General features: G+C 41.0%; 1 protein-coding gene across 3 annotated transcripts in view; it reads left to right on the forward strand.

Annotated features, from left to right (window-relative positions):
* The window catches only part of LOC149460351 (uncharacterized), a 52,218-nt gene extending 33,738 nt beyond the window's left edge, over positions 1–18,480 (forward strand). For 2 of the 3 annotated variants that reach the window (XM_089679941.1, XM_089679943.1), the window contains 9 exons: positions 3,285–3,305; positions 3,405–3,425; positions 4,303–4,323; positions 4,553–4,573; positions 8,782–8,802; positions 12,150–12,170; positions 12,275–12,295; positions 13,746–13,888; positions 16,411–18,480. In XM_089679941.1, coding sequence (XP_089536067.1) covers positions 3,285–3,305; positions 3,405–3,425; positions 4,303–4,323; positions 4,553–4,573; positions 8,782–8,802; positions 12,150–12,170; positions 12,275–12,295; positions 13,746–13,888; positions 16,411–16,422 — 302 coding nt within the window. In that variant the 3' untranslated portion in view covers positions 16,423–18,480. The remainder of the gene's footprint in view (positions 1–3,284; positions 3,306–3,404; positions 3,426–4,302; positions 4,324–4,552; positions 4,574–8,781; positions 8,803–12,149; positions 12,171–12,274; positions 12,296–13,745; positions 13,889–16,410) is intronic. The other variant, XM_089679942.1, reaches the window with a different exon arrangement.
* Positions 18,481–23,600: the final 5,120 nt, after the last annotated feature.

Consider the following 23,600-nt stretch of genomic DNA (forward strand, 5'->3'; position numbering starts at 1 on the left):
TTTACTGATACCAGCACAGTGGAAGGTCCTGGAATCAATGATCTCCAGTGTTTACCTGTTAGGGCTCCTGCACATGCTTGCCTGGGGCCATGATACTGAAAGTTTGGGTATATTTTCCTGCCCTGGAGCCAAAGTTGCTTTATAAAGCCAACACATAGACATGAATGGCTGTATGCCAACAGTCTGCAATCAAGATTTACACTTGCATAAGCACAGGTTTATGCAAGTACCATCTATACCATTATACAGATATGTGCAACCATTCTTGGTTGCACATATGGAGCTGCTGTACACAGAACCTTTAGCTACTAGGTGAGGAAATACTGAGGACATACTATGAGTGCAGGATGTCACAGGCTCACCCATGGTGGAGAACCAGCATGGCACTCTGCATTCACAGTGGAAGCTTAAAAAGATTTTCCTTGGAGATTTACGTGTGTGTGTGTGTATATATATATATATATATATATATATATATATATTGTATATACCCCTTCATAAATCCTTATTTTACTTAAATATTCCACAGCAACTATGAAAAAGTTAACAGGACCCCCGAGGTTGCATGTTCTACCCAGTTGTGTTACAGGGACTTTGCTGAATGTAAGTTACTACATTCATACCCCACGTTGTTTTTTGGGTGACCACTTTGTTCTCCCGGCTCCATGCTGCAGACTAGAGATGAGCGAATTATTCAAAAATTCGATTCGGCTGATTCGCCGAATTTGCGGGAGAAATTCGATTTGATGCGAATTTATTCGCCGCGAATTTAACTTATTAAAAGGGTTTCTAGGCTTCAGAGAGCCTTTATATTAGTGCAGAACACTGTACCTTTAATTTAAATGCCCTTGGAGTCTGCTGGGGAAGAGAAATAATACTGTCAGTCAGTATGACATGCAGATGAGTGCCGTCGATCTTAGAATCACCGCACACTTCACTCATTTGGGCAGTCACGGGGCACGACGAAGAAGAAGAAGAAGAAGAAGAATGAAAAGAAGAATGAAAAGAAGAAGAAGAAGAATGAAAAGAAGAAGAAGAAGAATGAAAAGAAGAATGAAAAGAAGAAGAAGAATGAAAAGAAGAAGAAGAATGAAAAGAAGAATGAAAAGAAGAATTAAAAGAAGAATGAGAAGAATGAAAAGAAGAATGAGAAGAAGAAGAATGAAAAGAAGAATGAGAAGAAGAATGAAAAGAAGAATGAAAAGAAGAATGAAAAGAAGAATGAGAAGAATGAAAAGAAGAATGAAAAGAAGAAGAAGAAGAATGAAAAGAAGAAGAAGAAGAATGAAAAGAAGAATGAAAAGAAGAAGAATGAAAAGAAGAATGAAAAGAAGAAGAAGAAGAATGAAAAGAAGAAGAATGAAAAGAAGAATGAAAAGAAGAAGAAGAATGAAAAGAAGAAGAAGAAGAATGAAAAGAAGAATGAAAAGAAGAGGAAGAAGAATTAAAAGAAGAAGAAGAAGAATGAAAAGAAGAAGAATGAAAAGAAGAATGAGAAGAATGAAAAGAAGAATGAAAAGAAGAAGAAGAAGAATGAAAAGAAGAAGAAGAAGAATGAAAAGAAGAATGAAAAGAAGAAGAATGAAAAGAAGAAGAAGAAGAAGAATGAAAAGAAGAAGAAGAAGAATGAAAAGAAGAAGAAGAAGAATGAAAAGAAGAAGAAGAAGAATGAAAAGAAGAATGAAAAGAAGAAGAAGAAGAATGAAAAGAAGAAGAAGAAGAATGAAAAGAAGAATGAAAAGAAGAAGAAGAAGAATGAAAAGAAGAAGAATGAAAAGAAGAAGAATGAAAAGAAGAAGAAGAAGAATGAAAAGAAGAATGAGAAGAAGAATGAAAAGAAGAATTAAAAGAAGAATGAGAAGAATGAAAAGAAGAATGAAAAGAAAAAGAAGAAGAATGAAAAGAAGAAGAAGAAGAATGAAAAGAAGAATGAAAAGAAGAAGAAGAATGAAAAGAAGAAGAAGAATGAAAAGAAGAAGAATGAAAAGAAGAAGAAGAAGAATGAAAAGAAGAATGAAAAGAAGAAGAAGAAGAATGAAAAGAAGAAGAAGAAGAATGAAAAGAAGAATGAAAAGAAGAAGAAGAAGAATGAAAAGAAGAAGAAGAAGAATGAAAAGAAGAATGAAAAGAAGAAGAAGAAGAATGAAAAGAAGAAGAAGAATGAAAAGAAGAAGAATTCCAGTACAGCAAAAAGTGTATCTGCAGAGAGGTCCGCTATTTCTGACAGTTCTCTGACAGTTCCTTCACATTTACAGCGGTTGAAACATTGTATCTATTTATTTCCGAATAAAAACATCTGTATCCTAAATGGAAACAAATAGATACAATGTTTCAACCGCTGTAAATGAACTGTCAGAACTGTCAGAGAACTGTCAGAAATAGCGGAGCTCTCTGCAGTGACACTTTTGCCGGCTGATCGGGGAAAATTCGATACGTGCATCCGAAGTTTGCTAAAATTTGGATTCAATGCGAATCGAATTTTTCCTAATATTCGAAACGAATTCCACTTCGCCAAGTTCAATTCGCTCATCTCTACTGCAGACCTTTGAGGACACCAACACACAAAAACAATAAATATATATATATATTTTAAACGTTTCTGTTCTAAGACCCAAATATACTTTAATTCATCCACAGTGTAGCATCATGGTCCTTCAATCTTCTTCTGGCAGAGTTCAAGCCCAATCCTGAATAAGTGTATACTAACGTTTTGCCTGCTTAGAATTTAAACAGGCCTGTAGTGAATACAATGTAAGTTTGATGTCAACATCAGACTATATGGATAGAAACAAGACAAACAGAGTTTCTTTAGCTGACCGATCACCTTCACTGGAGCCAGTGCAGTGGAACATCACAGGACCATGTATTAAGTATAAGGGGGTTATAGGAACTTTATTTTAAAAATAAATAAATAATAGATGATAAATTGCCTGGGACAAGGTAGAGGAGAAACCACTTGCCATGGCTGCAATGTTCACCTCCTCTCTGGCTCTCTCGCACACAGTAATTATTTTCCACCTTTTATGTCCTCAGTCTTCTGGGCTGAATAACACCAAATGTCAACTTGTTTGACTGAGAACTTACTATGACTGCAAGAAGTCATGGGCCCACCTCTGACGAAGCTGTATAATGAAGTCTGATAGGGTTTTCTTTGAGGATGGACTTTAAGTCTGTGTGCGTGTGTGTGTGTGTGTGTGTGTGTGTGTGTGTGTGTGTGTGTGTGTGTGTGTAGATCTTTAAAATACTCATTCTTTAAATCTTTCTTTTATTTCATTATTTCACAGCAACTACAAACAATGTAACAGGTTAGTAAAAGTTCATCTTATATGATAGTCTTTCTATTATATTAAGTATGTGAGTAGTTCTGATTTGTGAACAATGTATTTATTTCAATTATTCCTCAGCAACTACAATGAATGTAACAGGTTAGTGAAATTTTAATCTTCGTAAAACTTTACCCATATAATATATTGAGTAGACTCCCAGGCAGTAAAAAATGCAATCCCTTCACCCATACACAGGCAATGTTTTTCCAGTATAGTTTTTGTTCTAAGATCCATATATACATTACATTAATTCATCCACAGTCCAGCATCCCAGTCCTTTAATCTTGGTGTGTGTGTGTGTGGGGGGGGGGGGTGCAGGGGCTGACTGACAACTCATGGGGCCCCCGGGCAATAGGGGCTCATGGGGCCCCTGTGTCCTTGCCCAAACTCAAAAAAGCCTATGAAAAAGGTACCAGGGGCATCTCATGGGGCCCCCAACTGACCCCGGGCCCTCGGGCAGTGCCCGAGTTTCCAAATGGCCAGTCTGCCCATGGGTGGGGGGGGGTACTCTGATAGTGCCCATGTCCCGTACTGATTTCATTGACACTGCCAATTTGCTTGGCTAGAATGTAATATAATGGTCCTGTAGTGAATACGGTGTAGGTTTTCTGATTCAACATGAGGAGCAACAAGTCAAACAGAACCTCTTTGCACTAGTTGGCAGTGAAGGTGACCAGTCAGCTAATGGAAGATCACTGGACCGTGCATTAAAGTAAGTATAACAGGGTCAAAGGAACTACATTTTTTTAATGACATATTGCCTGGGACTTGGTAGAGTGGTAAACCACTGGTGATTTTTGTTGCTTGTCATGGGCCCACTGCTGACAGAGCATCAGTATGACACCCTGCACCCACAGGGTAATGAAACCTAAAAAGTTGTTTTTTGACTATGAACTTTAATTGTGTATTTATATAAATCTGTATAAATCTTTACAAAATGTATTTTTTAAATAATTTTTCTTTAATTATTCCACAGCAACTACAAATAATGTTACAGGTTAGTAAAGCTTTTTAGTCTGTTTTAAAACTTCATGTACTATGGAAATCTTTTCTATTAGATTAGATATATGTATAGTCCTCAATGTGAATTAATGTATTCATTCAACTATTCCTCAGAAACTATAATGAATGTAACAGATTTGTAAACCCATTTAATATCTAAACTTTTTTTTTAACTGTGTTTGGACTTATTATTTCATTAAATCTTTCAATAAATTATTCAACAGGGACTACAATGAATGTAACAGGTTAGTGAAATTTAATCTTCATGAATACCTATATAATATACTGGCTGCACTTCTTGGCAGGAAACAAAGTGCACTAGTGTTTACCCCTATAGAGTTTCTGGTCTAAAACCCACATATACTTGAATTCATCCACAGTCTAGCATCCCAGTCCTCCCATCTTGGTGTGGGGAGGGTACTTCTGGTAATGTCCATGTCCTATCCTGTCCCTTACATGGACACTGTCGATTTGCTTGGCTAGAATTCAACAGTCCTGTGGTGAATACAGTGTAGGTTTGATGATGTCAACCTAAAGGATGGCAGCAAGACAAACAGAGCTCTTTAAGCTAACTGATCACCTTTACTGATACCAGCATAGTGGAAGGTCCTGGAATCAATGATCTCCAGTGTTAACCTGTTAGGACTCCTGCACATCTTTGCCTGGGGCCATAATACATAAAGTATGGGCATATTTCCCTGTCTAGGAGCCAAACTTGCTTTATAGAGCCAACACATAGTCAAGAATGGCTGTATGCCAACAGTCTGCAATCAAGGTTTACACCTGCATGCATGCACGGGTTTATGCAAGTACCAGGTATACCAGTATACAGCTAGGTACAACCATTCTTGTGTATGGAGCTGCTGTACACAGAACATTTAGCTAATAGGTGGGGAAATACTGAGGAAATACTATGAGTGCAGGATGTCACGGGCTCACCCATGGTGGAGAACCAGCATGGCACTCTGCATTCACAGTGGAAGCTTTAAAAGTTTTCCTTGGAGATTTACGTGTGTGTGTGTGTATATATATATATATATATATTGGCCAAAGGTATTGGGACGCCTGCCTTTACATGCACATGAACTTTAATGGCATCCCAATCTTGGTCCATAGGGTTCAGTATTGAGTTGGCCCACCCTATAACACCTTCAGCTCTTCTGGGAAGGCTGTCCCCAAGGTTTAGGAGTGTGCCTATGCAAATGTTTAACCACTCTTCTAGAAGTGTATTTGTGAGGTCAGACACTGATGTCAGATGAAAAGTCTCCTATCTAATTCATCCAAAAGGTGTTCTATCAGGGTGAGGTCAGAACTCTGTGCAGGCCAGTCAAGTTCCTCCACCCCAAACTCACTCATCCATGTTTTTATGGACCTTGCTTTGTGCACTGGTGTGCAGTCATGTTGAAACAGGAAGGGGCCATCCCCAAATTGTTCCCACAAGTATGGGAGCATGAAATTGTCCAAAATGTCTTGATATGCTGACACCTTAAATGTTCCCTTCACTGGAACTAAGGGGGCAAGCCCAATCCCTGAAAACAACACCACACCATAATCCCCCCTCCACCAAACTTTACACTTGGCACAATGCAGTCAGGCAAGTACCGTTCTGGCAACTGCCAAACCCAGACATGTCCATTGGATTGCTAGACAGAGAACTGTGATTCGTCACTCCAGAGAACACGTCTTCACTGTTCTAGAGTCCAGTGTCGGCAAGCTTTACACCGATCGAAGGCTTTGCATTGGTGATGTAAGGCTTGGATGCAGCTGCACAGCCATGGAAACCTATTCCAAGATGCTCTCTACACGCTGTTGTTGTGCTAATCTGAAGGTCACATGAAGTTTGGAGGTCTGTAGCTATTGACGCTGAAGACAGTTGGCGACTTAGGAGTACTGTGCGCTTCAGCATGCGCTGACCCCGTTCTGTCATTTTACGTGGCCTACCACTTCATGGCTGAGTTGCTGTTGCTCCCAGTTGCTTCCTCTTTGTTATGATACTACTAACAGTTGACCATGGAATATTTAGTAGCACAGAAATTTGACAGCTGGGCTTATTGCCTAGGTGCCAACCTATCACGGTACCACGCTTGAATTTAACGGGCTCCTGAGAGGGAACCATTCTTTCACACGTGTTTGTAGAAGCAGTCTGCATGCCTAGGTGTTTGATTTTATACACCTGTGGCCATGGAGGTGATTGATGCTTTCGAGGGGTGTCCCAATATTTTTGGCAATATAGTGTATATACACTGCTCAAAAAAATTAAAGGAACACTTTTTAGTCAGAGTATAGCATCAAGTCAGTTAAACTCCTGGGATATTGATCTGGTCAGTTAAGTAGCAGAGGGGGTTGTTAATCAGTTTCAGCTACTTTGGTGTTAATGAAATTATCAACAGGTGCACTAGATGGGCAACAATGAGACAACCCCAAAACAGGAATGGTGTTACAGGTGGAAGCCACTGACATTTTTTCCCCTATTCCTCTTTTCTGACTGTTTTTCACTAGTTTTGCATTTGGCTAGAGTCATTGTCACTACTGGTAGCATGGGGAGATATCTGGACCTGGCTGCACAGGCAGTCCAACTCCTCCAGGATGGCACATCAATACGTGCCATTGCCAGAAGGTTTGCTGTTTATCCTCTAGTCTCAAGAGCATGAAGGAGATTCCAGGAGACAGGCAATTACTCTAGGATAGCTTGACAGGGCCGTAGAAGGTCCTTAACCCAGCAGCAGGACCGGTATCTGCTCCTTTCTGCAAGGAGGAACAAAATGAGCACTGCCAGAGTCCTACAAAATGACGTCCAGAAGGCCACTGTTGTAAATGTCTTTAACCAAACAATCAGAAACAGACTTCATGAGGGTGGCCTGAGGGTCCGACGTCCTCTGAAGGGCACTGTGCTCATTGCCCGGCCCCATAGAGCTCAATCGGCATTTGCCATTGAACACCAAAATTGGCAGGTCTGCCACTGGTGCCCTGTGCTTTTTACAGATGAGAGCAGGTTCATCCTGAGCACATGTGACAGACGTGAAAGACTCTGGAGACACTATGGAGAATGTTATGCTGCCTGTTACATCGTTCAGCATAACCATTTTGGTGGTGGGTCAGTGATGCTCTGGGGAGGCATATCCATGGAGGGATGCACAGACCTCTACAGGCTAGACAATGGCACCTTGACTGCCATTAGGTATCGGGATGAAATCCTTGGACCCATTGTCAGACCCTACACTGGTGCAATGGATCCTGGGTTCCTCCTGGTGCATGACAATGCCCGGCCACATGTGGCGAGAATATGTAGGCAGTTCCTGGAGAATGAAGGAATTGATACCATTGAATGTCCCCCATGCTTGCCTGACCTAAATCCAATAGAACACCTCTGGGATATCATGTTTCGGTCCATTCGACACCACCAGATTGCACCTCAGACTGACTGTCCAGGAGCTCAGTGATGCCCTGGTCCAGATGCCATGGTCCTGATCCAGATGCCCTGGAAATGCCCCAGGACACCATCCATCATCTCATTAGGAGCATGCCCCAACATTGTCAGGCATGCATACATAATCACGTGGGGCCCATACAAACTAATGAGTACCATTTTGAGTTTCTGAAATTAATTTCAGCAAAATGGACTAGCCTGCTGCATCATTATTTCATTTTGATTTTTGGGGTGCATTTGAATTCAGTCCTTTCTAGTTTGAAATTTTTCATTTCCATCAAACGATGGGGTATCCATACATTCCTAACACATTACCCTGTCCATATCAGTATAGAAATCCAGCATGAAATTTTTCCCCATTGAGATCTGATGTGTTTTCAAAGTGTTCTTTGAGCAGTGTGTACACACACGCACACGCACACACACGTTAGCATTCCCACCTGGCAGCACTAGGGTCATAGGTTCAAATCCCAACCACGGCACCACCTGCCTGGAGTTTGTATGTTCTCCCTGTGTCTGCGTGGGTTTCCTCTGGGTACTCCGGTTTCCTCCCATACTCCAAAGACATGCTGGTAAGTTAATTGGATCCTGTCTAAATTGTCCCTAGTATGTGTATGTATGAATGTGAGTTAGGGACCTTAGATTGTACACTTGAGGGTTAGGGACTGATGTGAATGTACAATATATATGTAAAGTGCTGCATAAAATTGACAGTGCTATATAAGTACCTGAAATAAATATGTGTATATGTATAGATCTTTACGATACCCATTCATCAAACCTTATATTTACTTAAATATTTCACAGCAACTGCGAACAATATAACAGGTTAGAAAAGCTTTTTTATCTTTTTAATTTATTTATATATTCAATCATTCCTCAGCAACTACAATGAATATAACAGGTTTGTAAATCTTAAATCTTGATTAAAAATATACTCACATAATATTTTCCTTTTTGTCATTTTTTTACTGCGTGCCTGTCGACTTACTATTTAATTAATTCTTTCATTACATTTTTCCACAGGGACTACAATGAATGTAACAGGTTAGTGAAATTTTAAGCTTCATAAAAGTTTACCCATATAATATACTGGCTGCACTCCTGAACAGGAAAAATGCGATAGTGTTTACCCCTTCACCCACACATAGGTAATAAATGTATATGTTGTTGGAGAGAAAGCAAAAAACCCATTCTCTCTCTCTCTCCCACTAATTGTGCTCCATACCAAAATAAATTCAGTGCCACTCCATCTGAAATAGGATGGCTCACCTCAGGTTGTGGACAGGGGCGGACTGACCATTCGAGCACTCGGGCACTACCCGAGGGCCCGGGGTCAGTAGGGGGCCCCATAAAATGCCCCTGGTACCTTTTATAGGCTTTTTTGGGTGTGTTTTGAGTGTGGGCAAGGACACAGGGGCCCCATGATCCCCAATTGCCTGGAGGCCCCATGAGTTGTCAGTCCACCCCTGGTTGTGGACCTATATACCATATTTCCCCGAAAATTTGACAGTGTATTATATTAATTTTAGGTGGAAAAAATGCACTAGGGCTTATTTTTGGGTAGGTCTTATTTTTATTGACGTCTCCTCCAGCTCCACAAAAAGGTACGTTTTAAAGCAAGCCCCCCTGCATTCTCTCTCTCTGCCCTCTTTCTCCCCCCCCCCCTGCCTTCTCTCTCTCTGCCCTCTTTCTCCCCCCCCCCACCTACTACATGTCACCAGGGTCGGGGGATTACATACTTACCTGCTGCACACTCTGCCCGCCCCTCCAGCACTCCGACTTCAGCACCCATGGCAGGGATGTGGACCCGCCCCTCTGCTGAAACTGCTGAGAGGTGTCCGAAGTGCCTGCCTCACTGTCCGTCCCCTCAATGCCTGCCTATTTGAGAAGCGGCACATACAGGGACGGACTGAGCCTCTCATGGGGCCCTGCAGTGACCCTGGGTCTTCAGGCAGTGCCCGAATGGTCAGTCCACCCCTGGTGGAGGTAGGTCTTCTTTTGGGGGGAGGGCTTATATTAGCGGTACGTCAAAAAGTACCGCTAGGTCTTACTTTTGGGGTAGGTCTTACTTTCGGGGAAACACGATAGCAACATAGGTCTACCAAGCAGGATCATTCCATACACGAACTCCAGATGATAGCAAAGGGCTTGTACTGTATAATAACAGGGATGGTAATACGATCACCCACAGGAACCTTCTCACCTCTCAGCCTATAAGGAAGAAAGAACAGCCTCCAATCATGTAAAACCATTTAATAAACGTAAAATATAAATAACAAAGTTTTCACTCACAAAATAGCATGGTATATAATGCGTATCAGCATGAAAATCTGAACTTCCGGCCCACGGCTCCATGACTGGAAGTGATGTCACTAAGCTCCGCCCCACACATTGCGCCAACCCACGTGGCTTCATCAGGGATAGGAAAGCTACTTTCCGTGGACCGGAAGTTCGGATTTTCATGCTGATACACATTAAATACCATGCTATATTGTGAGTGAAAACTTTGTTATTCATATTTTACATTTATTAAATGGTTTTACACGATTGGAGGCTGTTCTCTCTTCCTTATATGCTCAGGCTGAGTGGTGAGGAGGTTACATAGTTAGTCTGGCTGAAAAAAGACGAAAGTCCATCAAGTTCAACCATTAAAAAAAAAACAGTTATAATCCTATACCCACAGTTGATCCAGAGGAAGGCAAAAAAAACATCAAAGCATGGGGTGGGTGATTGTGGGTGATAGTTATTGCTATCCCTGTTATTACACAGTACAAGTCCTTTGCTGCCATCTGGAGTTCATGTATGGGATGATCATGCTTGATAGACCTATGTTGCTATTTACTGTACGTCCACAACCCGAGGTGAGCAGCCATTCCATTTCAGGTGGAGGAGCACTGAATTTATTTTGATATGGAGTGCTATCAGTGGAAGCACAATAATGTATAATCTTTGGGATGACTGTGCACTGCAAGACTCTTTGATGATATGATATATATATATATACAGTATATATATTTTTTTTGTGCACTATTAGGCACTGTTTATTTTATATATTTTTGTACATCATTATATGTGCTAATATTATGAGTAGAAAAACACTACTTTATTTTTGTTTTGCAGCAAATCACATTTCATTATTTTATTAAGTTTTTATTCAATTTACTAATATTTGTGGTAGCGCACATTGTTTTCTATACATAATCAAAGTCATCGTATTCTACAAGTATCAAGTTACATCAACTGTGTCTCTACGGAGCTCCACACAAACACACTCTGGTGAAGCCTGTACAACCAGGAAGTACAGAACATCTTTGTATCACCTTTAAACTGAGAAAGTTACAAGTTTGAGCTATAAAAATGCATCTTTGATTAAATAAAGTAACTTGATGTTCATAAAATACATTAACTTCAATTAATCAGTAGACACACATTGATACACATTCCACAAGGTGCCTTTGTGTTCTAACCACTGATGGGTTTTTACTTTCTCTCCAATAACAATTACATCACCTACCTGAAGTCCCTTATGAGGATCTAGGAACAGGACCCCTGAGGTATTGAGATTAACCAACTCTATCCTGGGTGGAGACAGGGGTATTCTCCATTACTGCCAACAGAAGGTTGCATGCTCTACCCAGTTGTCTTACATGCACTTTGCTGAATGTACGTTACCGTATTCATACCCCATATTGTTCTTTGGGTGACCACTTTGTTCTCCCAGCTCCATGCTGCAGACCTTTGAGGACACCAGCACACAAAAACAATAAATATATATATATTTTAAAAGTTTCTGTTCTAAGACACAAATATACTTTAATTCATCAACAGTGCAGCATCATGGTCCTCCAGTCTTCTTCTGGCAGTGTCCAAGCCCAATCCTGATTAAGTGTATACCAACTTTTTACCTGCTTAGAATTTAAACAGGCCTGTAGTGAATACAGTGAAAGTGTGATGTCAACATCTAACAATAGGGATAGAAACAAGACAAACAGAGATTCTTCAGCTGACCGGTCACCTTCACTGGAACCAGTGCAGTGGAACATCACAGGACCATGTATTAAGTATAAGGGGATCATAGGGACTTTATTTTAAACAATAAATAAATAATAGATGATAAATTGCCTTGGACAAGGTAGAGGAGAAACCACTTGCCATGGCTGCAATGTTCACCTCCTCTCTGGCTCTCTCCCACACAGTAATGATTTTCCACCCTAGATGTCCTCAGTCTTCTGGGTTGAATGACACCAAATGTCGACCTGTTAGACTGAGAACTTACTATGACTGTAAGAAGTCATAGGCCCACCTCTGATGAAGCTGTATAAGCTGTGTGTGTCTGTAGAGCTTTAAAATACTCATTTTTTAAATCATTCATTTATTTTATTATTCCACAGCAACTACAGACAATGTAACAGGTTAGTAAAAGTTCATGTAATATGATAATCTTTCTATAATTTTAAGTATGGTATGTGTGTAGTTCCCACTTGTGAACAATATATTTATTTTAATTATTCCTCAGCAACTACAATGAATGTAGCAGGTTAGTGAAATTTTAATCTTCATAAAACTTTACCCATATAATATATTGAGTAGACTCCCGGGTAGTAAGAAAAATGCACCCCTTCCCTCACACACAGGCAATGTTTTTGGTAGTAAAGATTTTTTTTTATTCCCAATCTTCTTTTTCCTAGTTCTCCTGTTCCTCCATTACTCCCTCCGACTTCCTTCTCCAGGTCTATCTTTCTCCTATATCTTTCCTTGCATTTAACAAATTTTTCTCTTTTTTCTTCATCAAGGCTCCACCAACTCCACATATCCCTTTTAGATTTTAAACTCTTTGCAACTTTCCCATGTTTTTTTTTTTTAATTTCCCTATTTTATCCTCTGCAATATGATATAATTCCTCCATCCTATAGATATAATCCACCCTATTTACCCAATCCTTTATCTTTGGTGCATCGTGAGCCTGCCAGAATTTCAGAATTAAACCGTTTCCTGCATTAATCAGGTGGTATATTATCATGTTCTTACAGTATATTGTTTCACTGAGTGGTTGGTATAATGAAATAAACAAGCCCATTGATCTCTCTGAATACTCATTCCCCTAAACACCTGTATTTGGTGTATTATTTCCACCTAATACTCCCTGTATGGTGGCAGTCCCACCATATATGTGCCATTGTTCCCTTTATCCCGCACCCTCTCCAACATAAAGGTGATTTCTCTGCTTGTTGCTTATGTGCCACACTAGGTGTGATATACCACCTTGCCATACATTTATATTACATTTCTACCACCTTCACATCAACAACCCCATGTGCTAATCTAAATGTTTTCTTTTTTTGCTGTTCATTTAACCATTTGCCAACTGCGCTATAGCCGAATGACGGCTACAGCGCGGTTGTCCAGTTCTGGGAAGGCATCATATGATGTCCTTCCAGAAAGCGCCCTCCTGCACGCCCCCAGCAGATCCCTGCTGAACCAACCAAATTTTGATCTGTCTGTGGTCAGTGTTGGGTTCTCTTATACAAACCTTACACCTTTGCCAAGTTCCCCCACCATTCAGTTGCTCCATGAAAGCCCTTGGTAATCATCTAGTTTTCCTGGGTATGGAAAAACATGCAACTTTTTCCCAAGATGAGAACTGGTCATGCACCGAGCACCATCACTTGATGAAGAAGAGGAGTAAGTTAACATGTGTAAAACCAATGCCATTCAACCCAGAGCTTACAAAAGGTTAGGATTCACAGAGTGGAAGAGGATTGTGGGGAATCAGCACAGTGGGGTGGGGGTTGTTCTTTTAAGAGTACAAGAGCACCTGTCACTGTGCTCTGATTAAAACACTTAAATTGACTTACTATATATGCAGAATTTACCATGAGTGATAATACAGGAAGCTCAGCTGAAAGGACAATCAGCAATTGTAAAACTATATTTTTCCTTACTGAAAGCAAACTTCAAATTTTTCTGTTCTCCTATTTTTCACACAGGAGTAGGGCCACAGGTAGAGACATATCATAAGCCACAGCCTGAATTTATTGGTATAGCATTTTGGAAATTGATCATTATCCTCATCTTCGTTGCAATTGGTATAGTTCTGGTGGTATGCGTCATCTGCTTTTTTGTTAAACCTGTAAGTATATATACAATTTTCAAACAAAAGTCCTTTTATCAAATGCAAATTACATTTTCTTAAATCAGGAACTTAATATGTACAGCTTTAGGAAAAGAAGGCAAAAGAGGGGCCACAACTGAAAACTTTGGATACACTAAGGGTTCTATTTATGAAAAAAAACAATTAGCAGGACAAATGTCACCTCCATCTAGTGCCCATAAAGTGAATTTTCCTGATGAAGCTGTAGATCAAAGGAAATATTACAGAAAATCGGGTCAGAATTCGTGACAGCTGGGCGAATGCTTGTGACATTTATCCAGTGAAGTAGACCCCTAATTATATGAAAAGAGTTCAGGGGGACATTATTTGTAATATGAAGCCAAGATCAAGAACATAGGAGCATGAGCTCAAAATGACAGGAGAAACTTTCAAAATTAACCTTAGAAAGTATTATTTTTCCAAAAGAACAGTGATGTTTGGAACAGTCTTCCAGCAGTGGTGCGAGTCAGTCATGAGTAAGTGAATTTAAACATGGTTGTGTTGTACCTCCACAGGAGCTGCTGGTAGTATTGGGTCCTCTGTTCTTTTCCTTGCCCTAGGTGGAACCTCACTTCTGCTGAAACCACAAAAATACACTTGCCGAGACAAACAGGGCACACACTGACTGTAATAAAGTGAACTGGTTATATTGGCATGTTTAGAGTGGTAAGGTAATACAACAGTTCAAAGATTCAAAGTTAACACACAAGGAGAAGGCAATAACAATACAGTGGATTTAACACCATTACCTCTGAAGTGAGACTAAATATGTAGTCCAGTACCAGAAGTGTTAACAATAGCTCTCTGACTGAGGGATCACACTCCAAGTGACTTCAGATGGCTACCAATAAGAAAACTAACTAGTTCACTTAGGAGCTCTGAGTCAGGCTAACAAATCTCCAGCACACCAGTGCTGATACCAGACAGACTCTTTCATCTGAAAAGCGCTTTATTATAGCTTCTGCCAGCTTAGTTTGGACCCTTTACGTTGGAGTGCAAACAGGGTGATGTTGCTTTAAGGTATGGAGTCAATGGGGAAGTTCACTTTAAGATGACAAGTTAATGGGAAAATTCCATAAGGAAGGGTTTAACTTAGTAGGTAAAAAGATCAATTTCTGTATGTAGCCCAAAATGTCCTAGAATATTTTCCCGATTAGGCCTGGGAGAAATAAAACTCCAGACACCAAAGTGTGAAAGCTAAATCTCTGAAAGTTTAATGCATGACAAGAACTGTTATACAGAATTCAGTAGGCATTACTTAATCTTAGGATGACCAATGAAACATTCCATTCTTATCAATAAAGTTACGTGAAGAACAGAAACTGAGGGATACCATATAAGGTAGTTCCGTTTCATCAGAATAGAAACCAAAGCTATGAAACGAAAGAATTAACAAGTGAAACTCAAAAACTAAACTAACTTGTTCACACATCTAAAATGGAGGCATTATACAAAATGGATGCCAGTTAATAAGCTATATTTCCTTACAGTAGGAGTGCCTCTTTAGGTTGACTAAACAAAGGTAAATGCTGCTGAAACAAGGGGTCCTATAAGCAGGAAAAGAGGAGGCTGGGCTCAATTGCAGCTTTAGTGTGAAAAGGGCAGCAGCTTACAGCAATAGATGTCAGCAATGTATTTAACTCAACAGTGTCCAGAAGTGAATATACCCCAAATAGGTCTGCGTGGACATTTTAAGAACTAATTGTAATGAGTAGCACTGAAGTGTGGGTTGGTGACCCTCTCACCCAGTTCTTCTGTGGCAGTCTGGGGAGAATGCAAATTGCCATGCGGTGGGGACCCCCTTAAATGGTAATGCAGTTGTGGCAGTATGGATGCATGCACTTCTCACAGCAACTCGGGATGCTGAAGAGTCTCCCCAGAATGGTGTTCTCAACACCTCAGGTTCAGTGCTTGGCACAGCAGTCTGCTCCTCATCTCACTAGCAGCTTTGTTGAATGCAGCTCAACCTGGCCTGGTCTGTACAGCAGAACCTGAAATGGTCACTCACATGCTCCTTTCAGTTGACATGTCTCTCCAAACTCAAAACCATGACTGAACGCAAGGGTAATTCTGTGCCTGCACCACCACCGATTGCACATTATTGATGTCTACACATCAGCCCTGAATGATCAGCCCTGAATTCATGCGGTGCAGGGGTACAGCGACCTCTATTTTCAGTCATTCAGAATGAATGAAGGCTGAGTTAATTCTGCGCCTGCATCGGCACTACACAAATGACGCATATAGGGCGAACATGTAAACATCAAGATCTCAACTAATACGGACATAAGCGGATGTTTAGATACAATGTGGAAAATCTATTATGCAGGATCATGTTGATAGCAAGATCCAACATAAAATCAATAGGGCCATGTGCACTAGGCCAAAAACTGAAATTTGTGAGTCTTGTTCTTTCCAAACCTACGATCTTTGTGCAAACATTTCTAAAAAGAAAAGAATGACCTTATTTTTTGTGAACTTGCCTTTAATTTTCTTTGCAGGTATTTTTGTAAAGTAAAGATATCTTGTAGAGTACAATTTCTCCAGGCAATACCTGAACAAAAACAGAAGACGGAAAGAGAATATCGATTTAGCTGTGGTCATCCAGCTACACCATATTACCAGCTACAATCCAAGTACTGCTGGAGAATTAGGCTACCAGACCGTTTCTTATATCTCTCAAGATTTCTATTGGTGGGATCTCTGCACAGGATGGCACACCTGCTGTGTCCATTATGAGTGCTTCCAATTTGTGTGCTGGATTTATAAAACATTTTATCAATATTATGGAGAACATAACAGGAGGAAATTGAAAACACAATGGTGGGAGAAAACACCTGAAATGCAAGAGAAACTGATGTATAAGAAATATGGAAGGCAAACCTTGTTCTCGGGGTACCTAATACATAAAAATGAAGGGGCTCACTCAGCCTACTAGGCTTCACCTATTACTAAAATGTCACAGTTCAGTGGAATGACCCTTTAAGCGCTAAAATCTTACCTGTGATCAGCTTATAATCATAAATTGTGGGTGGTTCTCTGTATATTAGAGTCTAATGGTACTTCAACATAGGGTAACATAACAGAAAAGAATACTGTATGCCATTTTCCTTTCTTCCTTGGTAGAAGAAATGCTTCTCCAATCCCTCTCCAGCCCTGAAATGTGGGGAAGACCTCATCATCCTCATGTACTTTAGCATCGCTGGTTCTCCATTATATATGGTGACAGTAATAGAATCACCCCCGCAACTGGGAAAAAAGCTGCTTTGCAGGACCATCTTGATGCCCCTTGGAAAGAAGTGTGCAGGAATGAAAAATAAAATAAGAATTCCTTTGCTTTACAACCCACCCTAAACAAAATGAGCAGTGGACCCTTACTGTACAGAGGGTCTACTTGAGAATTAATTTTATATTGTGAACAGAGTTAAACTTTAAAAAAAGCTGAATGAAACATCTTTAAGGTGGATGGGGAAACCCTCCCTGATGAGCTATTGTATTATGGCAGCGGGACTCCATTACTGTCAGAATACACTGATCAGTGCTGCAGCTGATTGGCTGCATATGCTGATCGCACACAAATGTTCCAACAGTGCTGGATTGCTGGATCGATCTCTATTTTGACTCCTCTTATAAGGAAATGGCCATAGATGGATCAAAATTCTATAATTCTTCAATACTCACCTTCAATCCTGAGTTTCCACTGCAATACTTCTTTTCTTCTACTTAATGTCATTTGTCTTCTGGGTTGGCAAGCACCAATCAACCCGATTTCTTTCTCATGGACCCACCCCTAAACTGTGATTAGACAGTGAAGGGGAAGAAGCACAGTGATTAGATCATCTCCCTGTCACTATTCTCTCCTCCAATCAGCATGCTCCTTTTCAGCTCATGAACTGATTGGCTCCTTGTGCTGCTTTTCCTCTCTCACTCTGAGGTCTGCTGCTCTGGGCTACAAGAGACCAATACCAGTTTAAAATTTGGGTACTTGCATGGTTTCCATTTTATAAAAATGCATGGATTGATGTATCAATAAATACAAAACGGCATTGATTTTTTTTCCTTGTTTATCTGCCTGGGGATCAGCTTGTAATAGTAAATATTATTAATGTTATCTCCTCACCCTGATGTATTGTATAGAATTTGTGTAACATGTTCTCTCTTTTGTGACAAATTTCCCAGGAGTACTGCCTTGTAGAAATCTACAGTATATAAATATTGCTATAATGTGAATTTATTTAGTAATACAATAACCTTCCATTACTAGATATACACTTTCATTTACATGATTGTTGTGCTGTACAGTATGTCTGCTATAATAAGGTATGTACCTTGTACTTGCTCTGTTCCAAAAGACCTTTCCACTGTAAATAAGAAACAGCAAAGAAAAATATATTTGTTTATATATTATATTATGTAATATTCAATTATTTACATAGATATCTATATTATTAGAAACCATAATAAATACATATTTGAAATAACTTAAAATGTGTTTAATGTTTTAAAATTTTTAGGAGGTCTGTCTATATATATGGTTCCAATCTAGGGTTATTTGCCTTCCTGGATTTGTCCTGTTTGGTTACATGTTTACCAGAAATATTCCTGGTATTTATAACCCCAGGAATATGTAACCAATAAAAGATGAATATTTAGCGAAAAGAAACTGAATGTGGATATGTGAAGGAACTGTAGCAAATAACATGTTTCATATATATATATATATATATATATATATAATTTATTTGGTATATTTTTTATTTGTAAATTTAAAGTTCAAATTTTGAAAGACAGCTATATTTATTCTATTTCATTCTATTCTTTTCTTATCTTTTCTATTCTACTGTATTCTATTCTATTCCTTATTTTGTAAATTAAATTCTATTATATTCTATCCTGTTTTATTCTATTTTCTTCTATTTTATTTCTTTATTTTCTATTCTATTTTATTCTATCATATTAGATTCTATTCTGTTCTCTTCTCTTCTATTCTGTACTATTATATTCCATTATTTTCTCTTCTATTCTGTTCTATTCTATTTTATTCTGTTATTCTATTCTATTCAGCAGCCTAAGTAGGAGTCATTTTATTTCACGTTTATACCTTACTGTATTTATTGCAATATGTTTCCATTTCCATTTCGAATTCAAATTTATTTTCAAATTCCAATTTATTTTCAAATTCACATAAGTCATTTCATTATAACTTAGTTTAGATTCATTGAAATTTGTTACTATTGTGATTTGAAAATTCAGATACATCCAAATCTCTGAATAATGAAAATATTGCACGTCTAAAAATCACCTAACAACCCCTTCCGCCCATTGTTCCTGATACTTACCCACACTTCCCCTACCATCCTGCTGGAGTGAAATGAAGAAAGGTTAGGCAAGGAAACAAGTTATTTACCCATCCATCATTTCATCATTAGAAGAAGCAGAAAGTGGCCTTTATTGCTCCTCCAGAAGTACTTCACATTTTATTTGACTCCAACAGGCAAATGGGGCTTTTGTAATGTAACATAAGCATGTTATGTAAGTATGAGCGTTGCAAATATGATTAGTAAAGGGGGGCTCCTATCAAGTGAACTTTATACTTTCACTAAATATTTGTAGCGCCTACCAAAAAAATAAATTATGGAGCACATAAACTTTATATAAAAGGGCTCAATAAAAAATTCAAAAAATGTTTCATAATTAGTTTTAAAAAATATCCATAAATCAATTCATTAAAGTGCAACAAATCATCCACCAATATATAAAGAGTGAAAAACAATGTGACATCCAAATCCGGGATCTGCAAACAATGGAAATGGGGCACCTGTCACCAATAGGTAAGAATTAGGCTTACACAATTTAAACCATCCAAGTAGAGGTAGACAATGCATGTATTACAATGGACAGATTGGAACTAATGGATGGATGAATCTGTGCCTTGTGTGCACTGCAGTCTGATCTACAAACACTTCCCACACAGCAGGATGTTTATAGTCACCTTGCCTTGGTTAAATCTTGCTCAAAATCATTACATTTTACATTACATTACATTAGCATGCAGGAAAAGATAAAAAGAGGGCTCTCATGGTGCAGCATTAAAAGGCTTCATTGTGGAATCAATCAATTAGAGTGCAACCTATCATCCACCAGTAGGAAAAGTGTAAAATAAAGTGACACCCAAATTCTGGATCTGCAAACAATGGAAATAAGGCACCCATCACCCTGAGGAAGTATTAGGTTTACCAGAACTTTACCCTCCCAAGCAGAAGCAGACAACATGTATATAGTAATTCCCTGGGTGAATGGATATCTCTGTACATCAAATATACTGCAGCCTGATCCACAGCAGTTCCAACACAGCAGCACTTCACGTGTCTCTGCCTTGCTGTTTAAATGCTGCTCAGTAACACCGTAAGCATTCAGGACAAGATAAGCAGAGGTTTCTAACAGTGCATAAAAGATTTATTATAAAATCAAACATAAAACACTCATTTATCTGCTAAAAACGTATAGAGCCACTGCAGCCTCCCGAGACAGCAGAGTGTGATACCAGCAGGGTCAGAGTCCACTCTACATATGTTTCGTCCGATATGACGTTATCAGGGGTTTACCTTTTACTTTGCCATGAGCACTTACTGTAAGTTCTCTCTGCAAAAGTAGAACATGGATATGGTGACCACAAGGTCACATGGTATGATGACATTTATCTTCATAAAGAGATCCGATGATGTCTGTTGCATAGGTGGATGGAAGCCCTGATTCCACTATACAAAGAACCACTAGATAGCACTTATTTAAACCCCATTTAGAATACTTTGTTCAGCTCTAGAGACCTCATTTACAAAACCGTAATAGTAAGTTAAAATGAGATTATAGACTGCCACAAAATGGTACAAGGTTTGAGGAATATAGTTATATACAGGCCCGGACTGGCCATAGGGAACACTGGGCAAATGCCTGGTGGGCCAGGGCCACATATCCTTAGGGCTCTCAAAGCACTTGTGGCAGCGGGGCTGCTCATTGAGCCTGTGCCCCTCATCAAGCCTCATCCATGCACTTAGCTCAGCTGCCGGGCTCCATGTCCTTGGGACTCTGAAAGCAGCTGTGGCAGCTCTTCTGCTCCTTGTGCTCACACTGCTCACTATGCCTCTCTGTGGCCGGCTGTTCAGCTGTCGGGGCCGGGGGGGGCGGAAATGGCAGGTCAGCAGACTGTGAAGGGGAAAGCGCTGGAAGAGATCCCATAGCCCAGGGGTCCTCAAACAATGGCCTGCGGGCCAAATACGGCCAGCCAAAGCCGTTTATCCACTCTCCCGAAAAAAAAAATAGCTAGGCAGCCTGGAAGCCCCTGATTTCTTCTGTTGCAGCCAGAGGAGCAACAGGAGAGGAGGAGAGAACACCAGGCAGCAGGTACAGTGCATTGTGGTGTCCAGTGTGTTACAGTGTACAGTGCATTGCGGTGTCCAGCGCGTTACAGAGTACACTGCATTGCGGTGTCCAGCGCATTACAGAGTACACTGCATTGCGGTGTCCAGCGCGTTACAGAGTACACTGCATTGCGGTGTCCAGCGTGTTACAGAGTACACTTCATTGCGGTGTCCAGCGCGTTACAGAGTACAGTGCATTGTGGTGTCCAGCGCGTTACAGAGTACAGTGCATTGCGGTGCCCATCGCGTTACAGAGTACATTGCATTGCGGTGCCCAGCGTGTTACAGAGCACATTGCATTGCGGTGCCCAGCGTGTTACAGAGTACACTTCATTGCGGTGTCCAGCGCGTTACAGAGCACACTGCATTGCGGTGTCCAGCGCGTTACAGAGTACAGTGCATTGCGGTGCCCAGCGCGTTACAGAGTACATTGCATTGCGGTGCCCAGCACGTTACAGAGTATACTGCATTGCGGTGTCCAGCGCGTTAGAGTATACTGCATTGCGGTGTCCAGCGCGTTACAGAGTACAGTGCATTGCGGTGCCCAGTGCGTTACAGAGTACAGTGCATTGCGGTGCCCAGCGCGTTACAGAGCACACTGCATTGCGGTGTCCAGCGCGTTACAGAGTACAGTGCATTGCGGTGCCCAGCGCGTTACAGAGTACATTGCATTGCGGTGCCCAGTGCGTTACAGAGTATACTGCATTGCGGTATCTAGCGCGTTACAGAGTACAGTGCATTGCGGTGCCCAGCGCGTTACAGAGTACAGTGCATTGCGGTGCCCAGCGCGTTACAGAGTACAGTGCATTGCGGTGTCCAGCGCGTTACAGAGTACATTGCATTGCGGTGCCCAGCGCGTTACAGAGTATACTGCATTGCGGTGTCCAGCGCGTTACAGAGTACACTGCATTGCGGTGTCCAGCACGTTACAGAGTACAGTGTATTGCGGTGCCCAGCACGTTACAGTGCACAGTGCATTACGGTGTCCAGCACGTTACAGAGTACACTGCATTGCGGTGCCCAGCACGTTACAGAGTACACTGCATTGCGGTGCCCAGTACGTTACAGAGTACACTGCAATGCGGTGCCCAGCGCGTTACAGAGTACACTGCATTGCGGTGCCCAGCGCGTTACAGAGTACAGTGCATTGCGGTGCCCAACGCGTTACAGAGTACAGTGCATTGCGGTGTCCAGCGCGTTACAGAGTACAGTGCATTGCGGTGCCCAACGCGTTACAGAGTACAGTGCATTGCGGTGTCCAGCGCGTTACAGAGTATACTGCATTGCGGTGTCCAGCGCGTTACAGAGTACACTGCATTGCGGTGTCCAGCACGTTACAGAGTACAGTGTATTGCGGTGCCCAGCACGTTACAGTGCACAGTGCATTACGGTGTCCAGCACGTTACAGAGTACACTGCATTGCGGTGCCCAGCACGTTACAGAGTACACTGCATTGCGGTGCCCAGTACGTTACAGAGTACACTGCAATGCGGTGCCCAGCGCGTTACAGAGTACACTGCATTGCGGTGCCCAGCGCGTTACAGAGTACAGTGCATTGCGGTGCCCAACGCGTTACAGAGTACAGTGCATTGCGGTGTCCAGCGCGTTACAGAGTACAGTGCATTGCGGTGCCCAACGTGTTACAGAGTACAGTGCATTGCGGTGCCCAGCGCGTTACAGAGTACAGTGCATTGCGGTGCCCAACGCGTTACAGAGTACAGTGCATTGCGGTGCCCAACGCGTTACAGAGTACAGTGCATTGCGGTGTCCAGTGGGTTACAGAGTACAGTGCATTGCGGTGTCCAGCGCGTTACAGAGTACAGTGTATTGCGTTGTCCAGCGCGTTGCAGAGTACAGTGCATTGCTGTGTCCAACGCGTTACAGAGTACAGTGCATTGCGTGTTCAGTACATTACAGTTCACAGTGCATTGAAGTGTCCAGTGTGTTACAGTGTACAGTGAACTGCGGTGTCCAGCGCGTTACAGAGTACAGTGCATTGCAGTGTCCAGCATGTTACAGAGTACAGTGCATTTTGGTGTCCAGTGTGTCAGTGTACAGTGTATTTTAAATATTGTATTGTTTTTTCATGGTTTTTTTTGCACTACAAATAAGATATGTGCGGTGTGCATAGGAATTTGTTCATATTTTTTTCAAACTATAGTCCGGCCCCCCAACAGCGTGAAGGTCCATGAACTGGCCCCCTGTTTAAAAAGTTTGAGGACCCCTGCCATAGCCTGGTGTCGGGTATAGGTGTCACTGCTGCCACCTGCCGC

This window comes from Staurois parvus, unplaced genomic scaffold, assembly GCF_062004578.1.
Source record: "Staurois parvus isolate SC_StPar_1 unplaced genomic scaffold, SC_StPar_1.0 ptg000232l, whole genome shotgun sequence".
Taxonomy (NCBI): domain Eukaryota; kingdom Metazoa; phylum Chordata; class Amphibia; order Anura; family Ranidae; genus Staurois; species Staurois parvus.